Raw genomic sequence first — 19,164 nt, 5'->3', positions numbered from 1 at the left:
ACTATAAAACATTTAACAATTTAACACGTGCCTTAGTGACATGCGGCCTTTATCTTATAAAATACAGACGTGATATAAAAAAAAGAACATGATTACTGTGGTCTTACCGACCCATTTGGGTACTGGCCCACCAGGCATTTGCCCATATGCCCTATAGCCAGTCCACCCCTGACTGATACTAGACAAGTTTTCTAGAAAAACAATCATTTTAATGATTGAAGATAAGTTATGCTGGTTTTGGGGTGTAAAGAATCTGATTTGTTGAAACCCAGACATGGTCGATGTGTGAAGGACAAGCAAATCCATTTAAAAATAAAAAGATATTCCATTTTATACGAGTTCCTCTGTGAATTCCTCAAATTACTAGCTACCCGCCATTTTTAGTTAGAGAAGGAATCATACGTCTAGAATTATCGTCTGCTATACAAGGATGTTTGTTTGGCTTCCAATGACATGCTCGCAGACGGCTTCCGTTCATTTTTGGGAGTTCTCTCCCATATTTTATGACACAATGCCGTTTTAATGTAAGTTTGCCGTCACGTCTGCCCAAACACGTTATCTTCAAGTGGTCTGACGATATGGCGTCCGGCAAGGTCAAGGGTCACTGTGGACCAACACGTTTGTAACATTTTCAAAGTGCCCGCCGGCTCGCTGTAACATTAACTAAGAGCCGGATTTAGTACAGGGAGGCTCTGACAGGGTTTTCGAGAACGCGTTTAAATGTGGTGAGGCTCTAGGCGGGAGCAGAAACGTTACAGAAAATCCGATCTACATTGCCCACACAAGCTGTGCCTAAATATGGTCGATGGTCCCGGGCTCAAACCCTGTCCGCTCCCATCCCCCGTCGTCTTGCGGGAGGTTTGGACTAGAAAGTAAACTATCTTCAACTCTGAAGGAACATCCGAAGGAACAGCCGAAACACGTAAAACTGGCAGAGTTCCGCTGCCGGTCCATGCTCACGTTATAAATAGACAATCATAACAACTGTACATGAATTTTATGTCTGTTCTTAAAATACTGTCTCTTTACATCAGTGATGCTTAATATACGGCCCTCGTCCAGATCCTGTCCGCGACGTGATTCCATACGGCCCGCCGAAACGTCGGTACAAAGTTTAGAAACTCTCCCTTTATATGAAAAAGTTGAAAAGTGTATCTTGATCTACGATAGGGCCCTCAATGTCGTCTGATGGATTGGTTCATGACCTTTGAAATTTGTTTAAGAAATCTGACTGGATGTAGAATCTAACAGGAAAAGTGAACGGGTGATAGTAAGAAATTAAAAAGTGTGGCTGTTTAAAAAACAAACAATAACATATAAACGGCGTTATAAAACAAATGTGACGTCATTTTTTATTTAAGCCGCGAAAAAAAAAAGATTGGAGATTGGAGAATCAATGGGAATATTTACAAAAAAGGGACATAAAAACGAGTCTGCAAGCTCCAATGTCGCTAACTTTATAAGCAGAAAATGAAGCCATTTTCGAAAATGAAGCCATTTTCCTACTTAGCAAAAAAAAAAAAAAAATAGACTCCAAAAATCACATTAATTAAAGTTCTCCATCAAATGGTTTCTGTTCAAATATTTTCAGGCCAATTTAATTTTGTTTTCCTTATCTTTCCGTTGATGTGGCCCGCGACACGAGTGTCGGAAAATGAAATGGCCCGCAAGTAGAAATAGATTGGGCATCCCTGCAGTTTACACTTTACACAATTTCAGATGTAAGAAAGACCACGGTGCAGTCATAGCCTCAAGATCTATTTCAAGTTCAGAAAATACAATAGGGCATTCGAATTGTCAGAAAGACAGACAATATAAATACAATTGAAATAGCATAGCAAGGGGTCGTGTACTCCTGATTGCTGGCAGACGTGAACAAATTTTGTACCAGCACTCTAAGGTCAAGGCCAAACCTAGAAAGAGAAAACGTGTTTAAAATGGAATACTTCACTTCTGATTGAGACATAGCAAAGCAACAAGAATGTATTCTACGGCTTTAATAAACTGAACTAACACTGTACACAGATTTGCTACATACGTATAGAATCATTACGATAAACAACGATTACATTGAATAAAGGAATCGAGTACAGATTCGATACAATCACATGTGTTCCATGAACGATTACGGTAAGGGCACTGTGTTACCAAGGCTATATCGGGGAACTCTTTAGCTGTTCTCTCTGGCTGTGACCTTGAATATTTCCATTGAGATGCTCTTCAGAGACTGTATCGTCTGCTACTGGTAGTGACGTATCTGAACTGTCTGACATGGGTCTGAGGATGTTGTCTTCCAGTGGCCTGTTCAGAGTTTCAGGGAGAGTGAAGCAGAGAGCTAAGCAGACGAAGGTCACACTGGTCGTTATACTGAAGGTCATCATCAGATGATCCTGTTGGACAGTAAGTAGAAGATTTAAATGTGAACTAGCCAAGGAAGGAAGTTTCTGATTGGACGCTAAACAATGTCACAAATATTTTTTCCTTTAGGTGCAATCGGAAAAAGACAGTCTAAGGTTTGTATAATGTGTTCTACATTTCTTTAAGTAGTTTTACACATGGCTGTGGACTCTGTGTGCAAAACGTGAAAGAGACATCAAAGATGTTTGAAGTGAGAGACATCAGAGATGTTTTAAGTGAGAGACATCATGGATGTTTTAAGTGAGAGTCATCATGGATGTTTTAAGTGAGAGACATCATGGATGTTTTAAGTGAGAGAAATCAGAGATGTTTTAAGTGAGAGTCATCATGGATGTTTTAAGTGAGAGACATCATGGATGTTTTAAGTGAGAGACATCATGGATGTTTTAAGTGACAGACATCATGGATGTTTTAAGTGAGAGTCATCATGGATGTTTTAAGTGAGAGACATCATGGATGTTTTAAGTGAGAGTCATCATGGATGTTTTAAGTGAGAGACATCAGAGATGTTTTAAGTGAGAGACATCAGAGATGTTTTAATTGTGAGACATCAGAGATGTTTTAAGTGAGAGACATCATAGATACTTTAAGTGTGAGACATCAGAGATGTTTTAAGTAATAGACATCATAGATGTTTTAAGTGAGAGACATCAGAGATACTTTAAGTGTGAGAGGCCTCAAAGATGTTTAATTTGAAGTGCATTTAAAGTTAGTCAGATAGGATTATTTAAATTGACAGCAAATGGTTGTGTTTAATTGTCAAGTACTTTAGTGTTGGTGGTGTCGTGTGGTGCAGTTTGCAGAGAGCCTGGATAGTGAGATTCGTGACAATATCAATAGAGAGACCCGTCCATTCTTTAACATTGTTGGGCCAACTTTAGTTTGGACAATCCTTTCTTCGCGCTTCCACCACTGTGCCTTGACGGATTACTTTTAACAGTCATCTTACTATCATTGCAGTTATGATTAATAAAAATAAATGTTGAGGAATATCGGAATCTTTCTGAAACATAGCACTCGAGCTTGACCATAATTAAAGTTTTAAAAATAATTTTCCCTTAACGATAATGTACACAATTATGTTATTTTTTTTTCTTCTAATTTAAAATGACATCAAAAACAATCTGAAGGAAAATGTTTTTCTCTTACCAGATTGATGACAAAGGGAGCCGCTATCCCCCCTACTCTTGCCGCAGTGTTGGACGCCCCGTATCCCAAATTTCTGCAGAGAAAACAACAAGGTAAAAATAATAGTTTGATGTTTGAATCGCCTGCCCCCATTTCCCTCCAAAACCAATCCAAAAATTGAGAATCTTCAATGAAAACACAATTTCAAAGTTAGGAAGCAATGATTCCATTCACAGAAATGGACAAAACTATCCTGTATTTCTTCAAGAAAAAAAAAAAGAAAAATACTTGAAAGTGTGTAGACAATATGAAATTAATTGTATAAATTGGAAAGATTTATATTTAAATAAAAAATTAATTGGAATTTTGAAAAAATAATCAGTTTAATATATTTTTTTGTTTTCCAAACTGATTCCATCATTTACAATTATTTTTCTTTGTTTATCTTCAAATAATCAAAATATTTTTGTGTCCCATTTTTACATGGTGCTACACTGGATTTTACATTTACCTATTCCTTAGTCTGTTGGACCGTTGGGGGCACCATTTAAGATCTGTCGACCGTCTTTCTCCATTCCTATGTCTTTTGCTTTATATAGAACCTCTTTCAATGGTAGGGCCGTCCATTCTTTTAACTTTGTCTTCCCATCGCTTTCTCTGTTCCTCCTCTTCTTTTTCCTGGTACTGTTCCCTGGAGGAAGGTCTTTGCCAGCCCCGGATAGACACAGTATATAGACTATAGAAATGGAATTATAGCTAGCTAATACTTACCTGACAACTGTAGGGTATAGCTCCGACTGCCACGTCTGTACAGCGTCCCACCCGGCATTGATGGTTACTTTACATAAAATAGTCAACCACTTAATGAGGGTGTCTCGACTTTCAACAGGGGCTAAAAGTAACATGGAAATAACGCAAAAATAACACGTGAATGGCATGAAAATAACTGTACACTATCATGAAAGTAACATATTAACTCGAAGAATAGATTGGCTGAGTGGTAAAGGGCTTGGTTTCTGAACCGGCTTTTTTTTAATTTCAGGATCTTAAAGGCGCCTCTGAGTCCAGCCAGCTCTAATGGGTACCTGACACAGCCAGCTTTAATGGGTACCTGACACACCCAGCTCTAATGGGTACCTGAAACACCCAGCTTAAATAGGTACTTGATACACCCAGCTCTAATGGGTACCTGACAATAGTTATGGAAAAGGACATGAGTGCTGCAAAATTTTTTTTTTCTACTAATATTTTTTTCAATGCGTCCCCCAAAGAAATGTCGTCCTTTCTTCTAACTCCTGCGAGCAATGTTAAACTCTAACTGACCCCCATGGGTCACTTACCCACCTGCAAAGATGGCCACAAGACATCCACCTGCGCAAACTGTAGAAATTGCGAACAGACCAATGACTGACCAGCGTCTCCCAAATCTGTATTTTAATTAAAAGAATGTACTATTATTTGGTTAAATGTTGAAAATCCCCTTGCACCCCTACTTGAGGGGGCCCCCAATTGAGTGTTTTTTTTTACATTATAAATTAAATATTAAGCAAAATGCAAGGGCCCCAAAACGATGGAAAATTCTTAGCTACGCTCCTGAGGTTATTAGATCAATAGTTTGTGATGGTTAGACATGGAGAAATGAGCGTAGAGAGAGAGATAGGGCGGAAAGAAAGGGAGAAAGAAAGAGGAAAAAAGAGAAAAATAGAGAAAGTAAGAAAGAGAGAGAGAGAGAGAGAGAGAGAGAGAGAGAGAGAGAGTAGTGGGAGCAGAAAGATTAAGGAAATAGAAAGAACATCGAGTGAAAAAGGGAGAAAGAAAAAATAAAAACACACAGAACGGGAGAGGAAGTCAAGGCAAGAAAACCAAAACAAGAGAAAGAGAGAGAGGAGAAGCTGAAAGGTAAAAGGGGATACAACTTTAGTCTTGATGCGTTCCATTAGTTTATCTTATCTCCCCTTTTATTCAATTCACAACCGTATGATTTTGTTCACATTAAAAATATTAGAACCAAAATAACGTGACTAGTTAAGTATTGTCATCTACAATATACTAAAAAAAAAAGTTATGTGCTCAGTTAATACAAAATCTAATATATAATAGATGTTTTCCTTAAATCTTCCTCTTCTACGCTCTCATTGTTATGTTGGAGTGTTCAGATGACTAGACCAATACATGAGATGAACTGCGCAGTGGTTTCCAAATCAGGGAGCTCTCCATTTAGTTTTCTTTCTATTGGGGTGATTTAGGGCCAGTGTCTTATACGGGTCTCTTGGTAAAGAGAGCAGTTTTGGAGGATGTGGTCTGCATTCTCTGGTGATACCCCACATGGGCAGATTTCACTGGTTCCAATTTTGAGCTTCCGGTACATGTCTTTTCCTTAAATCAATTCAAAGTCTCTTAATACTAAAGGCATTTGTTACGATTCTAAATCGAGTATCACAACATACATTCCACTGCCTTTTATACATTTGGCATGTAATAATTTTATTATAAAAATATTCAAATACTGAGAAGCATCTTTCTGATTATGAGAAATTAATTCTATTTTTATATTACAATGAGAGTTTATGTTGTTGTTACTTCGTAATAAATATACAATTAATTTAAAAATGCTAGACCTGTTCAATGCCCATAAAGTTGGGGGCAGTGCTGGAATGTCTAGTAGAGTTATGATTAGATAGTTCAGGTACAGATTTCCAGAGAAACTGGACACTGCAAAACCAACTCCGTACGTCACTAGAGACATCACAAACCTGTAGAGTGGACACACTGTTTTAGATTTATTCTAGATGTAATTCAATTATATCTAATAATAATAATAATAATAGGTTCTAGAGTCTACTGATCATTTATTCATTTATTGTACTGGGATAGGCATATTTTGACTGAAAAAAAAACGTTTTAGCGTTATAATCGCCTTGATCTGCTGTTAATTGACAAAAAAGAAGAAAAAAATAACGCTACCATCATTGACATCGCCACCATCCCCTAATATCTGGAAAACCGAAATGGAAAAACAAAGAAAATATGGGAGCCTAGGTTTGGAAGCGGTTATGGAAGTTGTCTAAAATAACAATATATCCTATGGTTATATCAACTGAGGAAATAATGACAACCGACCTCCTAGATACCTTCAAGGCCCATACCATTCCTAAGAAGATTCTCGTTGTCTGTCAGCAGGCGGTACTGCAGGACTGCTGCAGACCTGCCACATCACCAGAAAATTCCTCAGTGGAAACTGATAAAGGGACTACGATGAATTTTGTTTCCCTTTAACGAAACTCGACCCTGGTAGCGCAAGAGAATGACTACTCGTTCGTTTCTAACATAATAATAACAAACAAAAATTATTATCCTTGACGAGCTATTGTTTGTGACGTCGCAAGTCAGTGTTGAGGGCTTCCAAAACGATTTGTTTCAGTGTGACCCATCTCTGTAGAGAAAACGGCTCTGGACGATCTACTCTAAATAAGAAAGCTTATACTTTTTTTTTTAGCTTGACACATTTTGGAAAATTTTAGTAGATTTGCAGTGTCAACGGAAAATAAAAAAATTTGAGAATACTCTCAAGGAAACTAACTTTGAATTCTTTTACTTAGCGTGTGATTGTCAAAAGAGTTGAGCTAAAGGCTCTTCGAACTCTAGGCGTGTAAGCCTGCTTGAACAAACCGTTCTGTCTGGAAGAGGCCCAAGTCAATGACTATATAAGACATTGCTATTTCCGACGTATCCGGCACTCCGGGCTCATGGACTAGAATAGATGGCCGAAGACCGAGCACACCGGGAATCCCCGCCATTTTCCTATGTTGTACCAAGATAACCGTGCAGGACTCGCCATTAATATAACGGTCCCTTGAGGAACGGCGCATGAATTATCGACAGGGACGTGGAAGCTCTCTTTCAACTCCGCACCTTGCAATGGGGAAGCTCTCGCATTCCCTTGGACACTCCCACAGGAGTTTTATTTTGCTATTCATTTAGCCTAATTACTTCCTTGAGTAATCGTTTCCACCCGGGTGCCACGTTGAGGCAGAATAGCGTACCCGGGCTTTAACTTACCAGAAGAAACATAAAATCAAAGTGATTTTGGCCAGGTACAAGTCAGAAAATAAGTCCAAATAAGTGTAAGTGTGTTTCTTTCCGTCGCTCTTCTGTTTCTCTCTTGCTACATTCTAGACCAAATAACAAATCAAAATAATTATTTTCGTTGTCAAAGTTATTCCAATAGTACATTATGATATTTTATACATATACATTGAGAGAGAGAACAAGAAGACAAAGAGATATTGAGAAATGTTGATGCGATATAATGGGACAATTTATTATTTATCCCCAAAAAATTGAAATAGTTTTGTTTTCGAGATATTTTAACATTAGTAAGTAATGGGCTACTCACTTCTATAACTGACCGTGCGTTAGAGGGAGGTAATTTTCCATTTCTCTCAGATAGTGTGTCAATTATATCGATAGCCTCCCTATCTCGATCATGCACAGCAAGCCAGCGTATACTCTCTGGTAGATAACTGTTGATGGGAGAGGAAAATATGATATAATTCATATCTAACATCTGTTAGATATCTAAATAGAAACAGATAGAACCACACAATACGCAATGTGGTGGGAAGCGTGGTCGAGAGGCCAAGTGCGCTTGAAGTTGGCTTGGCTAGGCTACCTAGAAGGGGGCTCGAGGTTCGACACCCGACTCGGGCAGAGTTGTGTTTACTGAGCGCCCAAAGGCAGCACGGAAAACCAACTCCTAGATACCCCCTCCCCCCCCACCGGTCAACAAATGAGATTGGACCAAAGCGCTCTGAGCATGCTATAAGCATGAAAGTAGCGCTATATAAAAGCTATAATATATAATGTTCAACATTACACACTAGTATGACAGCATAACAGATGTATCCAACGACAACAATTTTTCATGTCTATAAAATATAATATATAAAATATATTTTATTTTTGTAATCTATGGACAATTCTTCAAAAATTAAGATAATTACGTCTCTTTCCAGCAAGCAGATAATGAACTAGCCTTTCCATAGCAAAATAAAATAATTAATTACCAATAGTTTATTAACTAATTCTTTTATTTTATTATTTGTTGGCATGTAAAAGTAGAAATTGTTCAAAATTTCAGCTTGATATGAGATTGGGTGTGGGATAAATAGCGTGTACAAGCTTTTTACCAGACAGACTGACAGAGAGAGTGAGTTGATAAAAGGTTTCTAATAATAAATATATTTAAATACTAATGGCACTATGGGAGAATGGTACAATAATAAGATATTGTGATGAATTGAATCTTTTTTCTGGTTTTGAAATTTTGCATTTCTTTTAGCTGGTCATTAACATATGCTATTAGATCAGTATTTAGGCACATCTTGTCACCTGTACTCACACCCATCCTAGAAGCAGAGCCAATGGGACAAGGCCAATAGCAATGTGCATATGTGACCAGTTGGGCAGGAGGTAGGCTGTGGCGGTCAGCGCAAAGACTCCCACCATCCAGATGGGAAGAACTGCCACGACTGGCCGCCACTTGGGAGGAAGGAACTCCATGCTGTAAGGAAACACAATGGACAGAATGCCACCTGAAGAGAGGAAAGATTATTTATAAATCTGAAACATCACTGTAGCTAGAATGTTTATTTTTTCAGTCTTGAGAAAAGATAAAAGATTATGTTTTTATATTAACATATGACATTATGTGTAAGGTTTATATCAAGAGTTGGTAAAAATAAAGCACAAGATAATCACACTTGAAGGGCAAGCAGTAGCGGCCTTAGGGGGTGGCAAGTGTGGTCTCGCGAACGGAGATTTCCAGAGTACCTATGAAGGTAAGCATTTAAGCATTGGAGGAAGAAGAATTAATAACTTGCGCTTTGCAGATGACATTGATGGCCTAGCAGGGACAGAAGAAGAACTAGCTGACCTGATGATGCGCATTGACAAGACTTCCGCAGCATATGGTATGCAAATAAATGCGAAAAAAAAAACGCAAATTATGACCAATAGCCATCAGGGCTTTAAAAGAGGCATCAGTATTGGAGGTGAAAAGCTAACTAGTGTTAGCAGCTTCAAATACCTCGGAGCTATTGTCTCAGATGAGGGAACAAAACCCGAACTATTGGCCCAAATAGCACAGTCCACAGCAGCCCTTTCAAAACTTAAAATAATATGGAAATACAAGGGCTTAGCCCTAGGCACCAAAAATCAGACTGATGCGCTCCCTGGTCATGGCCACATTTTTATATGCTTGTGAGTCGTGGACGCTAACTAAAGAGTTAGAGAGAAGGAATCTAGCAATGGAAGTGAGATGCTACAGAAGGATCCTAGGTATTACGTTCAAAGACCGCACCACAAACCCCAGAGATTAGAGACAGGGTTACTGCAGCGATCGGACCCCATGATGACCTGCTAACCATAGTGAAAAAACGCAAGCTCAAAACCATATTATAAGATTTTCGGGGCTCGCAAAGACCTTCCTTCAGGGAACAGTACCAGGAAAAAGAAGAAGAGGCAGACAGAGAAAGCGATGGGAGGAAAACATAAAAGAATGAACGGGCCTGCCATTGAAAGAGGTTCTAAATAAGGCAAAAGACCGGGAGGAATGGAGAAAGACGGTCGACGAAACTTGCTTGGTGCCCCAACGGTCCAGCAGACTAATGGATAGGTAAAGGTGGGTAAAGGTAAGGGCAGATGATGTAAAGGTCATCTGTTTCTATGGCCCACGTTTAACGAGGGTGACGTGTGGCCAGCACAACGACCATGATATATAGAAAACAACGGGGAAATGAGAATATTCATTTTTGTTTATCACTCTGAAATAAACAAAGAAAATGATAAGGTTACTGATATATGTAGTGTGGGTCAAAAATCAGAAGGCGAAAATAAGTAAAGGGAGAGAAGCTGGTTTTTATTGTGCCGTCTACTGTGACGGTATAGGGATGTGATAAGGTGGGTTTGTTATTTTAAATTGAAATGTGAATTTTAATTGGTAACTTTAATATGAATAAGAGTTGCTTATAGAGAGAGAACGACAAACACAACTGTAGTCTTTCTCTCTCTCTCTCTTTCTTTCTCTCTCTCTCTCTCTCTAAGTCTTTCCTGGTGACAGTACTGCCTTTCTCACCCCCTGTAAACAACTAACGATTCTCTCACGATTCTCTCACGATTCTCTCACCGATTCCTGTGCCAATGAAGAAACGGCAGACAGCGAACATTTGCCACGAGACGGAAAAAGCTGCCACGACATTACACAGACTGTGCCAGACCAGGAACCCATACAGAGTCCTCTTTCTGCCGAACTGGTCGCTCAGGTGACCGGACACCATGTTGCCAAGCAGAACTCCCGCCATCTGAATTGAGATCACTGTAGCAGGCACCCAGGACAGATCGCAAACCAGAGACCACTTCTCGTAAGAAATAAAGAATATATATGAATAAAATAGAATAGCTTCTGAAAATCCAGTTATCAAAATATCCAATAGTTTTATAACTAGGTGTGTGTATGCGTGTGTGTGTGTGTGTGTTTGTATTGGCTCAGGAATTCTGGTGTAACCTTTGAGTAGAGTTGATGTAGATACAAAGGGAGTAAACGGCTGATGCAAGTAGTTGAAGTCAGAGACGAGAGACTGAACCTGGTGATCAGTTTGTAGTGAGTGGAAAGTCTTAAGGTCAACTCCTACGTGGGTTTGTTTGAAATCCGTTGTTATAGTAGGCCTGGCTGCAGACCTGTGACTTGGCAACAAGCAATTGGTTTCGATGACCCCTCGATGTGACGTCTCAGGTCTGCAGTCAGGCCTGCTATAAATTGGTTAGTCGGACTAGCTGTCTAGAGCTACTACTTCTTTGTTGTTGTTTCAGATGTTCCTTCAGAGTTGAAGATAGTTTACTTCCTAGTCCAAACCTCCCGCAGGACGACGGGGGATGGGAGCGGGCAGGGTTTGAACCCGGGACCATCTGTAAATCCAAGCGACAGCCCAGCGCGCTAACCGCAAGACCAGGCAGCCATCTTTACAGTTTATACTTACTACACAGCGCATAACCCCATCAACTAACACCATTACATGACATATTAATATTTCTTGTTATGGAGTCTTTGAAAAGGTATTTTGGAATAACCTATAGAGTAAGGACTGGGTGGTTTGTTATTTTAAATAAATTCCTAATAGATGATTTTTAATGTATAGGCTTTGCTTGGAAACAGTAAATAGATGAAATTAGAGACTCGTGGGGAATTGAATAGCGATATGGGAAGAGTGGTCGAGAGGCTAAGTGCGCTGGAACTTGGCTTGGCTTGAAGGGGGCACGAGGTTCGACACCCGACTCGGGCAGAGTAGTGTTTACTAAACGCCTGAAGGCAGCACGGAAAAACCTTCTCCTAGATACCCCGCCCCACCCCCCTACCATATCTGAGAGCGCTCTGAGCATGCTATAAGCATGAAAGAAGCGCTATATAAAAGCCATAATTTATTTATTTAGTTAAAGAAAGATGATTTTGGGTGCTTCGAAAGTGGAATTGTATATCACATGTCTTATTTTTTAAATTGTATTTCGGGTTATCATATTTATATCTTGATATAGAAATCTGTCAAAGATTCGACTTACCTGATTGACTACAGTCAAAGCGCTATTGTCAAACTGAAAGCGTTGACAAGGTGCTCCCTCAAGAAAACATTGCTTGAATCTTGACACATTGAAATCTGACTGCGAAAAGTTCTTGGTCTCGTTGGAGACACATTCCCAGTTGGGAACTTTACCTAAATAACAAGAATGATTTTATTGCTATTTATTGTTTACTTTTTCTTAAAGTTAGCCCTACTAAACCCTATTTGCTACTCTGATTCACTCCCTTTTGTTGGCAATATATGTTGGCATCCTAATAACTAATAATTGAATGCCGTATTCTAATAGCTTATCTTATCTTCTTGTCTTATTCATTTATAGCTCTAAAACAGAAGATAGTAACGCCCATTTGCGTATCCCTTTGTTAATCTATTCGTGCATGTAAATTAGAGACTTTCTAAATATTATTGTTGTTGTTTTGTTTAGCTGATTCAGGCAAGCGGTTCCGTGATCTAATATTCTAAGTTATTAGACCTACTGTATTAAGTCACCAGAGACTTCACGTTGCACAAGTGTTGTGATTGATGTGAACTCCTTACAGGGATTATACTTGACACAGAACGTACTAATACCTCTTTCAATAACTCAAGAGACGCCAGAGATGAATTAACAACAAAAAATATAACTTTAATAAAAGTAATCAGGGTAACTGTAGCTGAAGACAACACATCAAACTTCAACTAAATGAATATACACATAATTATAAAACTGACTTCTATATTACTCATATCGTACGCTAGGCTCCATAACTCAGGTCTCTAACAACAATAACAGACTCAAGGGCCGTCACCCCACTTTACCTAGTCGACCAATGAAATAATAAGAAATAAAATAAATAAACATAGAAATCCTCACATCTTACAACCAAGGTTCTATAAAGTGTTGTCCGCAATGGTCTATATACAAACACAATCACCACAACAAGCTACCGTAGAATTCGAAGCAGGACCAAAAGCTAAGTGGCCAGCTAAATCAGACAAATTAATTACACTACAACTGAAGCACACTCGAAATTACGTAGAAATGATTTTGCAACGCTTAAAAAAGTTCACGGAGAATTAGCATAAACTTTTGAGATACATACCTCACCCACATCCTTTGCACTGGATACACTACATAGCTTGCTAGTTGGGCTATACCCGGCTATAGGATCGCCGATATAAACATGGCGGTAAAGGTAACTAGAAGAGAATCATTCTTTAAACTCTCTCGGTTGTAACTCACACACAGAGTTTACACTCTCTCTCTCTCACATACACATTTAATACATACAGCTACTCCGTAACATACCAGCGAAGGCCATCTGAAGCATACTCCAAGAACTGGCCGCCATGGGAGAGTTAATCAAGAACTGGAGAATCCATAGGGCTTTACCGCAGCCAATGTCCACTAAGATGTCATCGATGGTCAGTTGGCTGTCCATTGTAAAACTTATCTGATGCAAATAACTAATACGACAATAGTAACATAAATTACATTATTACATGCTACAGTATTTCAATATAAATCTTAGATAATGTCAGAGTTTTTTAAAATAATAATCTCATGGTCACGTGACAATTTTATCATGTCATTAACAGATTATCATCTTGTCTTATAAAATGCAGACGTACCTTCCAGTTACGTATCTAGACTTCAAACGTTATTTGAGACATGGGACTCTTTTGGGGCTCTTTATAAGTCCAGATATTATATGTCTGTGCTAAGTATTTCTTGGTGGCCGAAGCTATAGCTTTGTGTTGCGCATAATTTTAGGTTCCTGGTTCCTTCAAAAGAGAATACAATTACTTCCTACATGTATGCATATGTTAATCTAGTCGAGTATGCCAGGGTTGTGTTAGCGCCTTAGCTCGTTTTCCCGGGCCCCTGACATTTAACAGACACCTTCGTGCTTACAATAAATAATTGACTCACTGTTAACAATGTAATTGTTTAATTAAATAAATATAAGTTATAATGACAAACTGATGGAATAATGACATTGAGTTTAAAATATTCTAATATTGTGGTTATATTAATGAAACAATAATTCTGCACCTTGCTATCCCATAACGCAACACATTAGTACGCTCATATTCAAGACAACTAGCTGTAGCTTTGGGGCCCCAATAAATATTTAGTACTAACATATACATATAGTATCTAATCTTAGGAAAGGGCCCGAATAGAGGCCATTATATCAAATAGAGTAAGGCCTTTTCAAGTCTTAATATAGAACTGCTGATCTTCGATCACGAGGATGGAGCAGCAACAACAACAAACTCTTCTGTCATTTGTATCAGTCACAATAATTGACATTTTTCACTTGGTACCCCTAAATAACAATGTAAGCCTAAAATATCCAATTTATTTTTTGACATATGTGGTGTACTTGTTCAGACTGCCTTGAGGTCAACTATAGATGACTGTTGAATTTCAATCAATTACTCTGCAAGCGCTTGAGTTTTATTGTTCGGGTGTATTCAATTTAGTTGATCAACAATACAGAATAAACAAGACGATCTATTTAACGAGTAAAGAGATGTGGTCAACATTGATGAACAATTTATCATATATTTATTCCAAGAAAAGGCCACAGTAAAAGTCTCTGTCAAATAAACACGTCTTTACCCTAGAGGATTCTATCGCTAACTGATTTTCCAGTCTCTAACCCAAAATATCCCAAGCGTCACTAGTCCCGTTCAACATACGTCTTCTATGGGGCGTCGCTAAATAACTACTACTATAAACTAGGTGCCTAACACATTATAAAATAGACAATGATAAAGACACAAATAATGAGTTCACCTACTTTCTGGGGGTCAGTTTCTTCTTTTCAAAATCAACTGTTAGATCACTTGCAGTGTCCTGCAAACTTTCGATGAGCTGTGGAGGCAGCCAAAATGAGACGTTTAATTTACTAGGACGTTATTGTCTAAGTTCCTTAGTTCTGTTGACTCGACCTAGTTATTATGAAAAGAACGAGGCTTATCAGTCTGATGCGTGACGCCAATTCATTCGTTCGCCAATGTTTACGTTTAGACAGTAATTCATTGAATGAAAAAAAAAGGTCATTCACTGCAAGGTGTGAAGTAAGAACAAAATAGAATTATATTTCATTAACTAGATTTTTTTTTTGTTTCTACCGGCCCCCGAAAGGAGAATAGCCGGCTTATAGTTTTGTGTTGTTTGTCCGACCGTCCGTCCGTCCCTTTTAGATCTCAAAAACTAGAAAAATATAATGAAAATCCAATAGCATGATATTTTAGATCTTACAAGTACTTGTGCAACATCTACAGTTTTATTTTCTGAAAATCGAAAGGTTTACTTTTTAAAATTAAATAAGCAAAGCAATTTTTATTTTCATTAGAAATAAATTATTATTAAAAATATTCACTATTAGGCCTACAATAATAGTAAAAAAAAAAAAAAGAAAGTGTTATTAAGCAAATATGACTTGGGGTACATTATTGTGAGATGGAAAGGGTGCCGACACGCCTTTCTCGCCTGGCGCCAGGGACTCTCGATGCGCCAATAATAAGATCCCATGTGTTTAAACAATATCACCTTTCCATTTTAACACTATAAAACTTGATATCAAAATAAAACTTGACATTAAAAAGTTCGTTTACCAACTGTATGGAATATTAGCCAAACCTACGATATCATCTTCGCCTTTGTTATTATTGTCAATGTCGGTTAGCATTTATTCTGGTGATGCCATGTGTCAATGTTGTTGCTTAAACGAAGATGGGGGTGGGGAAGAACGACGGCGAATGAAAATAACTTGAAAAAAAAATCTTAGATATCAAACTATGTGAAATGTAGAACAGGTTGGTAGGTGACAATGCGATTCTCTGACATTCATTCGATAAACAGCAGGTCTAAAATGTACATGTGCATACTTCGTGTCAAGAACATTGCCTTACTAATTAACAATTAGACGGAGTGGAACTGTGTTAAAAGTCACGCCTGTTTATGTCACGTGCAGTCCATGTCAAGTCTAAGTCAAGAAATGTCTTTATTGAAATGTGCCACTGCCTCGAGACAACCTGAGTGTCAGATGGACATACAAATTTATAATGAATTTACAATAGAATGGACATGAAATATAATGAATTTAAAACAGACTGGACATGAAATATAATGAATTTAAAACAGACTGGACATGAAATATAATGAATTTAAAACAGACTGGACATGAACTATAATGAATTTACAATAGAATGGACATGAAATATAATGAATTTAAATTAGACTGGACATGAAATATAATGAATTTAAAACAGACTGGACATGAAATATAATGAATTTAAATTAGACTGGACATGAAATATAATGAATTTAAAACAGACTGGACATGAAATATAATGAATTTAAATTAGACTGGACATGAAATATAATGAATTTAAAACAGACTGGACATGAACTATAATGAATTTACAATAGAATGGACATGACCACACTATAGTTTTTAGTTTTTTAATTTTCTATTACCCTAGCCATTTCCTCCATGGACGCGTCCACAAGGCGAAGCAAGAAATCTTTGGAGTCTTTTTGGCGCCGGACATTATGGCGCTAAATGTCTTAGAAACATTTTCATTTTATTATGTTTTTAAAAAGGAGACTATGTTTTGTTCGGGTGTTTGTGTTCAAGCGTATTTTTGTTTTACATTCACAATGCTGTTTATTATTACCCAGTAGATTTTGGACAGCAGTTTGTTGCGTAATTGTTGTTATGTATTTAACACCTTGCCGCGGGATACACATTTGAGACCAAAAGAGAATCCGCTGCCGAGGACAGACGCAGACGGCGAAAAGAAAATATAAATCGACCACCTGCGGACAATTGTTATATTTGTGTTGCATGTGGCAAAATATGTAGGTCACAACTGGGGCTGCGCAGCCATGGGAAATACTGCATTCCTCATTAATCTTCGAACTCGAAGTCAAGCCTTATTTTCATTTAACATCATAATGTTGACTGAACTTATGCATGCGTTGGTTTACGCAATGCATTGGATTTCTACATGTAGATAGGCTATATTAAATCTCAACGTGTAAAGACAGTGCAATGACAATCTTAATTAGCCCGATCTTTGATTACATGACTTTGAAATGATCTGAAAAGACTAATTTTGCATGAAAGAGGGTAGACTTGACAAGTCCTTTCTACAGTAAACATCAACAGACTCTGGCAGACACATTGTTTATGATTGTGTCCAAATTATAGCTATCTAGAACGTCGTTCTCAATAGCTTTTAACATCAAGAAAGAAAAGTAGAAAATCGTTTGTTGACTTACTGTCATACTAAGTGGCCCTTTCGGCGGAGGCCCAGAGATCTATTAGGCGCCGAATACCCGAACGCCCATTAATTTTGTATTTCCTGGCGAGCATTCGCCCCAGACCTACATATCCAATCTACTTGTGCACGTGAGCTATAGCCTGAAATTATTTTGTAATTCAAGGGAGATAAAATACAAATTTATTTGACAATCGTATAACTCTGATTATCTCCTCTATTTTTTGTTTTGTTTTGAAAGTCGATTGTGTTTGGTTAGAAATTGATGATATTAATATTTTTTTATTTTTTTTTTAGGTTAGATTCCTCTCGTTATTTAGTTTTAAGTATTTTTCATATTTAAGAAAATCTTGTAACAACGGACCAAACTTGATTTTGAGACAGTTTTCTTATAATTAAAGGAATATCATCAAAGTACATACACCATACATGGAATAAAACTAATGTTGCCACCAGTAACAAGAGGGCAAATAATTTCAGGCTGAAGTACAAACAGGGCATGGCAACAGCATGCCCAGGATTAAGTTGTTATGAGGTCGTGAGGTATTTTGCCCAGACTGTAGTTCGAACCCTGCCCACCTCCATCCCTCGTCGTCTTGCGGGAGGTATGGGCCAGGATGTCATTCAATTCCGTCGGATTCCGTCCTAAAGATATATAAAAATTAAACACGTGTCTTTACATTGAGACACTTATGACATCAGATTGTAATGTAGTCTTAGGGACAGAAACCTGAGATGAACTCCAATTGGTGACAAGGCAGGGAGACCTAGGTCTCCCGTAGTGCCCTGGTAGTAAACTCTGCGATATGGACAGAAACAGAAGACATTAAATAAGCGCTGTAATTGATCTATTGTAGTGACCTCCTAACACGATATGAATTAAATATTCTAGATTATAAAAGAGACATGACCCAGATGTTAAGGAATAGATTAAAATCAGGGCCACGAATATTTGATTGGCTGGCGGTGACAAAGGATTGTCTTAAGCGCAAACCTCCCCCCCCCCTTTCTAAAGTGCGGCGCCTTGAGAGGTTGCCCCACTTGCCACCCCATAAGACCGCCTCTGCCGGAAGCATACAATTACAACTAATCAGTGAAAATGAAATCCTTATCCAAACTGACATCACCCTCGCGTTCACCTTCATCTATCTCTTAGTCTGTTGGACCGTTGGGGCACCACACAAGATCTGTCAACCGTCTTTATCCATTCCTCTCTGTCCTTTGCCTGGAATAGACTTTCATTCACTGACAGGCCTGTCCTTTCTTTGATGTCTTCCCATCTCTGTCTCCCTCTTCTTCTGGTACTGTTACATGATGGAAAGTCCCTGCGAGCCCTGAAGACCTTGTGATGTGGCCATAGTGCTTGCGTTTATGTTTTTTTTTACAGCCTACCAAATTCACTGTAAGTAAAAAACAACAACTGACATATAATTTCTAAATTTGTTTTTTTTTTAAATCTAACCGCATTCGGGTTTTTCAAGCCTACAAGAAAATAATAGTATTTGTGTCGTTATAGATGGGCTCAACACTGATGTCACAACCAGGAGGCAACGGAGACCAATAGTTCTTTGCCAAATCGTACAGACACGTGACGTGGCAACAAACTATTGGTCTCTACTGTCTAGTTCAGGGGTTCTCAACCTGGGGGTCGATTGACGATTTGCCAGGGGTCGCCTAAAACCACCGAAAATATGGATTGTTTTTG

General features: G+C 38.3%; 1 protein-coding gene across 2 annotated transcripts; it reads right to left on the bottom strand.

The window, feature by feature from the left end:
• Positions 1 to 1,981: 1,981 nt before the first annotated feature.
• On the bottom strand, positions 1,982 to 15,197 carry LOC106053082 (organic cation transporter protein-like). Of its 2 annotated transcripts, XM_056028173.1 has the most exons (13): positions 14,969 to 15,197; positions 13,791 to 13,943; positions 13,468 to 13,625; positions 12,160 to 12,311; positions 10,733 to 10,961; positions 8,948 to 9,140; positions 7,943 to 8,069; positions 7,606 to 7,718; positions 6,165 to 6,299; positions 4,891 to 4,973; positions 4,318 to 4,438; positions 3,568 to 3,640; positions 1,982 to 2,390 (listed from the first exon to the last, which is right to left on the bottom strand). In XM_056028173.1, exons 3-13 carry the CDS (start codon positions 13,598 to 13,600, stop codon positions 2,154 to 2,156), a joined length of 1,596 nt encoding a protein of 531 aa, XP_055884148.1. In that variant the 5' UTR covers positions 13,601 to 13,625; positions 13,791 to 13,943; positions 14,969 to 15,197; the 3' UTR covers positions 1,982 to 2,153. The 2 variants fall into 2 exon arrangements, with proteins under 2 accessions (XP_055884148.1, XP_055884149.1); XM_056028174.1 differs by lacking the exon at positions 13,791 to 13,943.
• Positions 15,198 to 19,164: the final 3,967 nt, after the last annotated feature.

This window comes from Biomphalaria glabrata, chromosome 4 (assembly GCF_947242115.1).
Source record: "Biomphalaria glabrata chromosome 4, xgBioGlab47.1, whole genome shotgun sequence".
NCBI lineage: Eukaryota > Metazoa > Mollusca > Gastropoda > Planorbidae > Biomphalaria > Biomphalaria glabrata.
This window is presented reverse-complemented; position numbering and strand designations above follow the sequence as displayed.

What these genes read in the sequence shown, in the direction of transcription:
- LOC106053082 (XM_056028173.1), bottom strand. Translation starts at nt 13,600, where the DNA reads ATGGACAGCCAACTGACCATCGATGACATCTTAGTGGACATTGGCTGC. An exon ending in GCTTCAGATGGCCTTCGCTG is followed by an intron (nt 12,312 to 13,467) that starts GTATGTTACGGA and finishes CTTGTTATTTAG; the next exon opens with GTAAAGTTCCCAACTGGGAA. An exon ending in CTTCATTGGCACAGGAATCG is followed by an intron (nt 9,141 to 10,732) that starts GTGAGAGAATCG and finishes TCCTCTCTTCAG; the next exon opens with GTGGCATTCTGTCCATTGTG.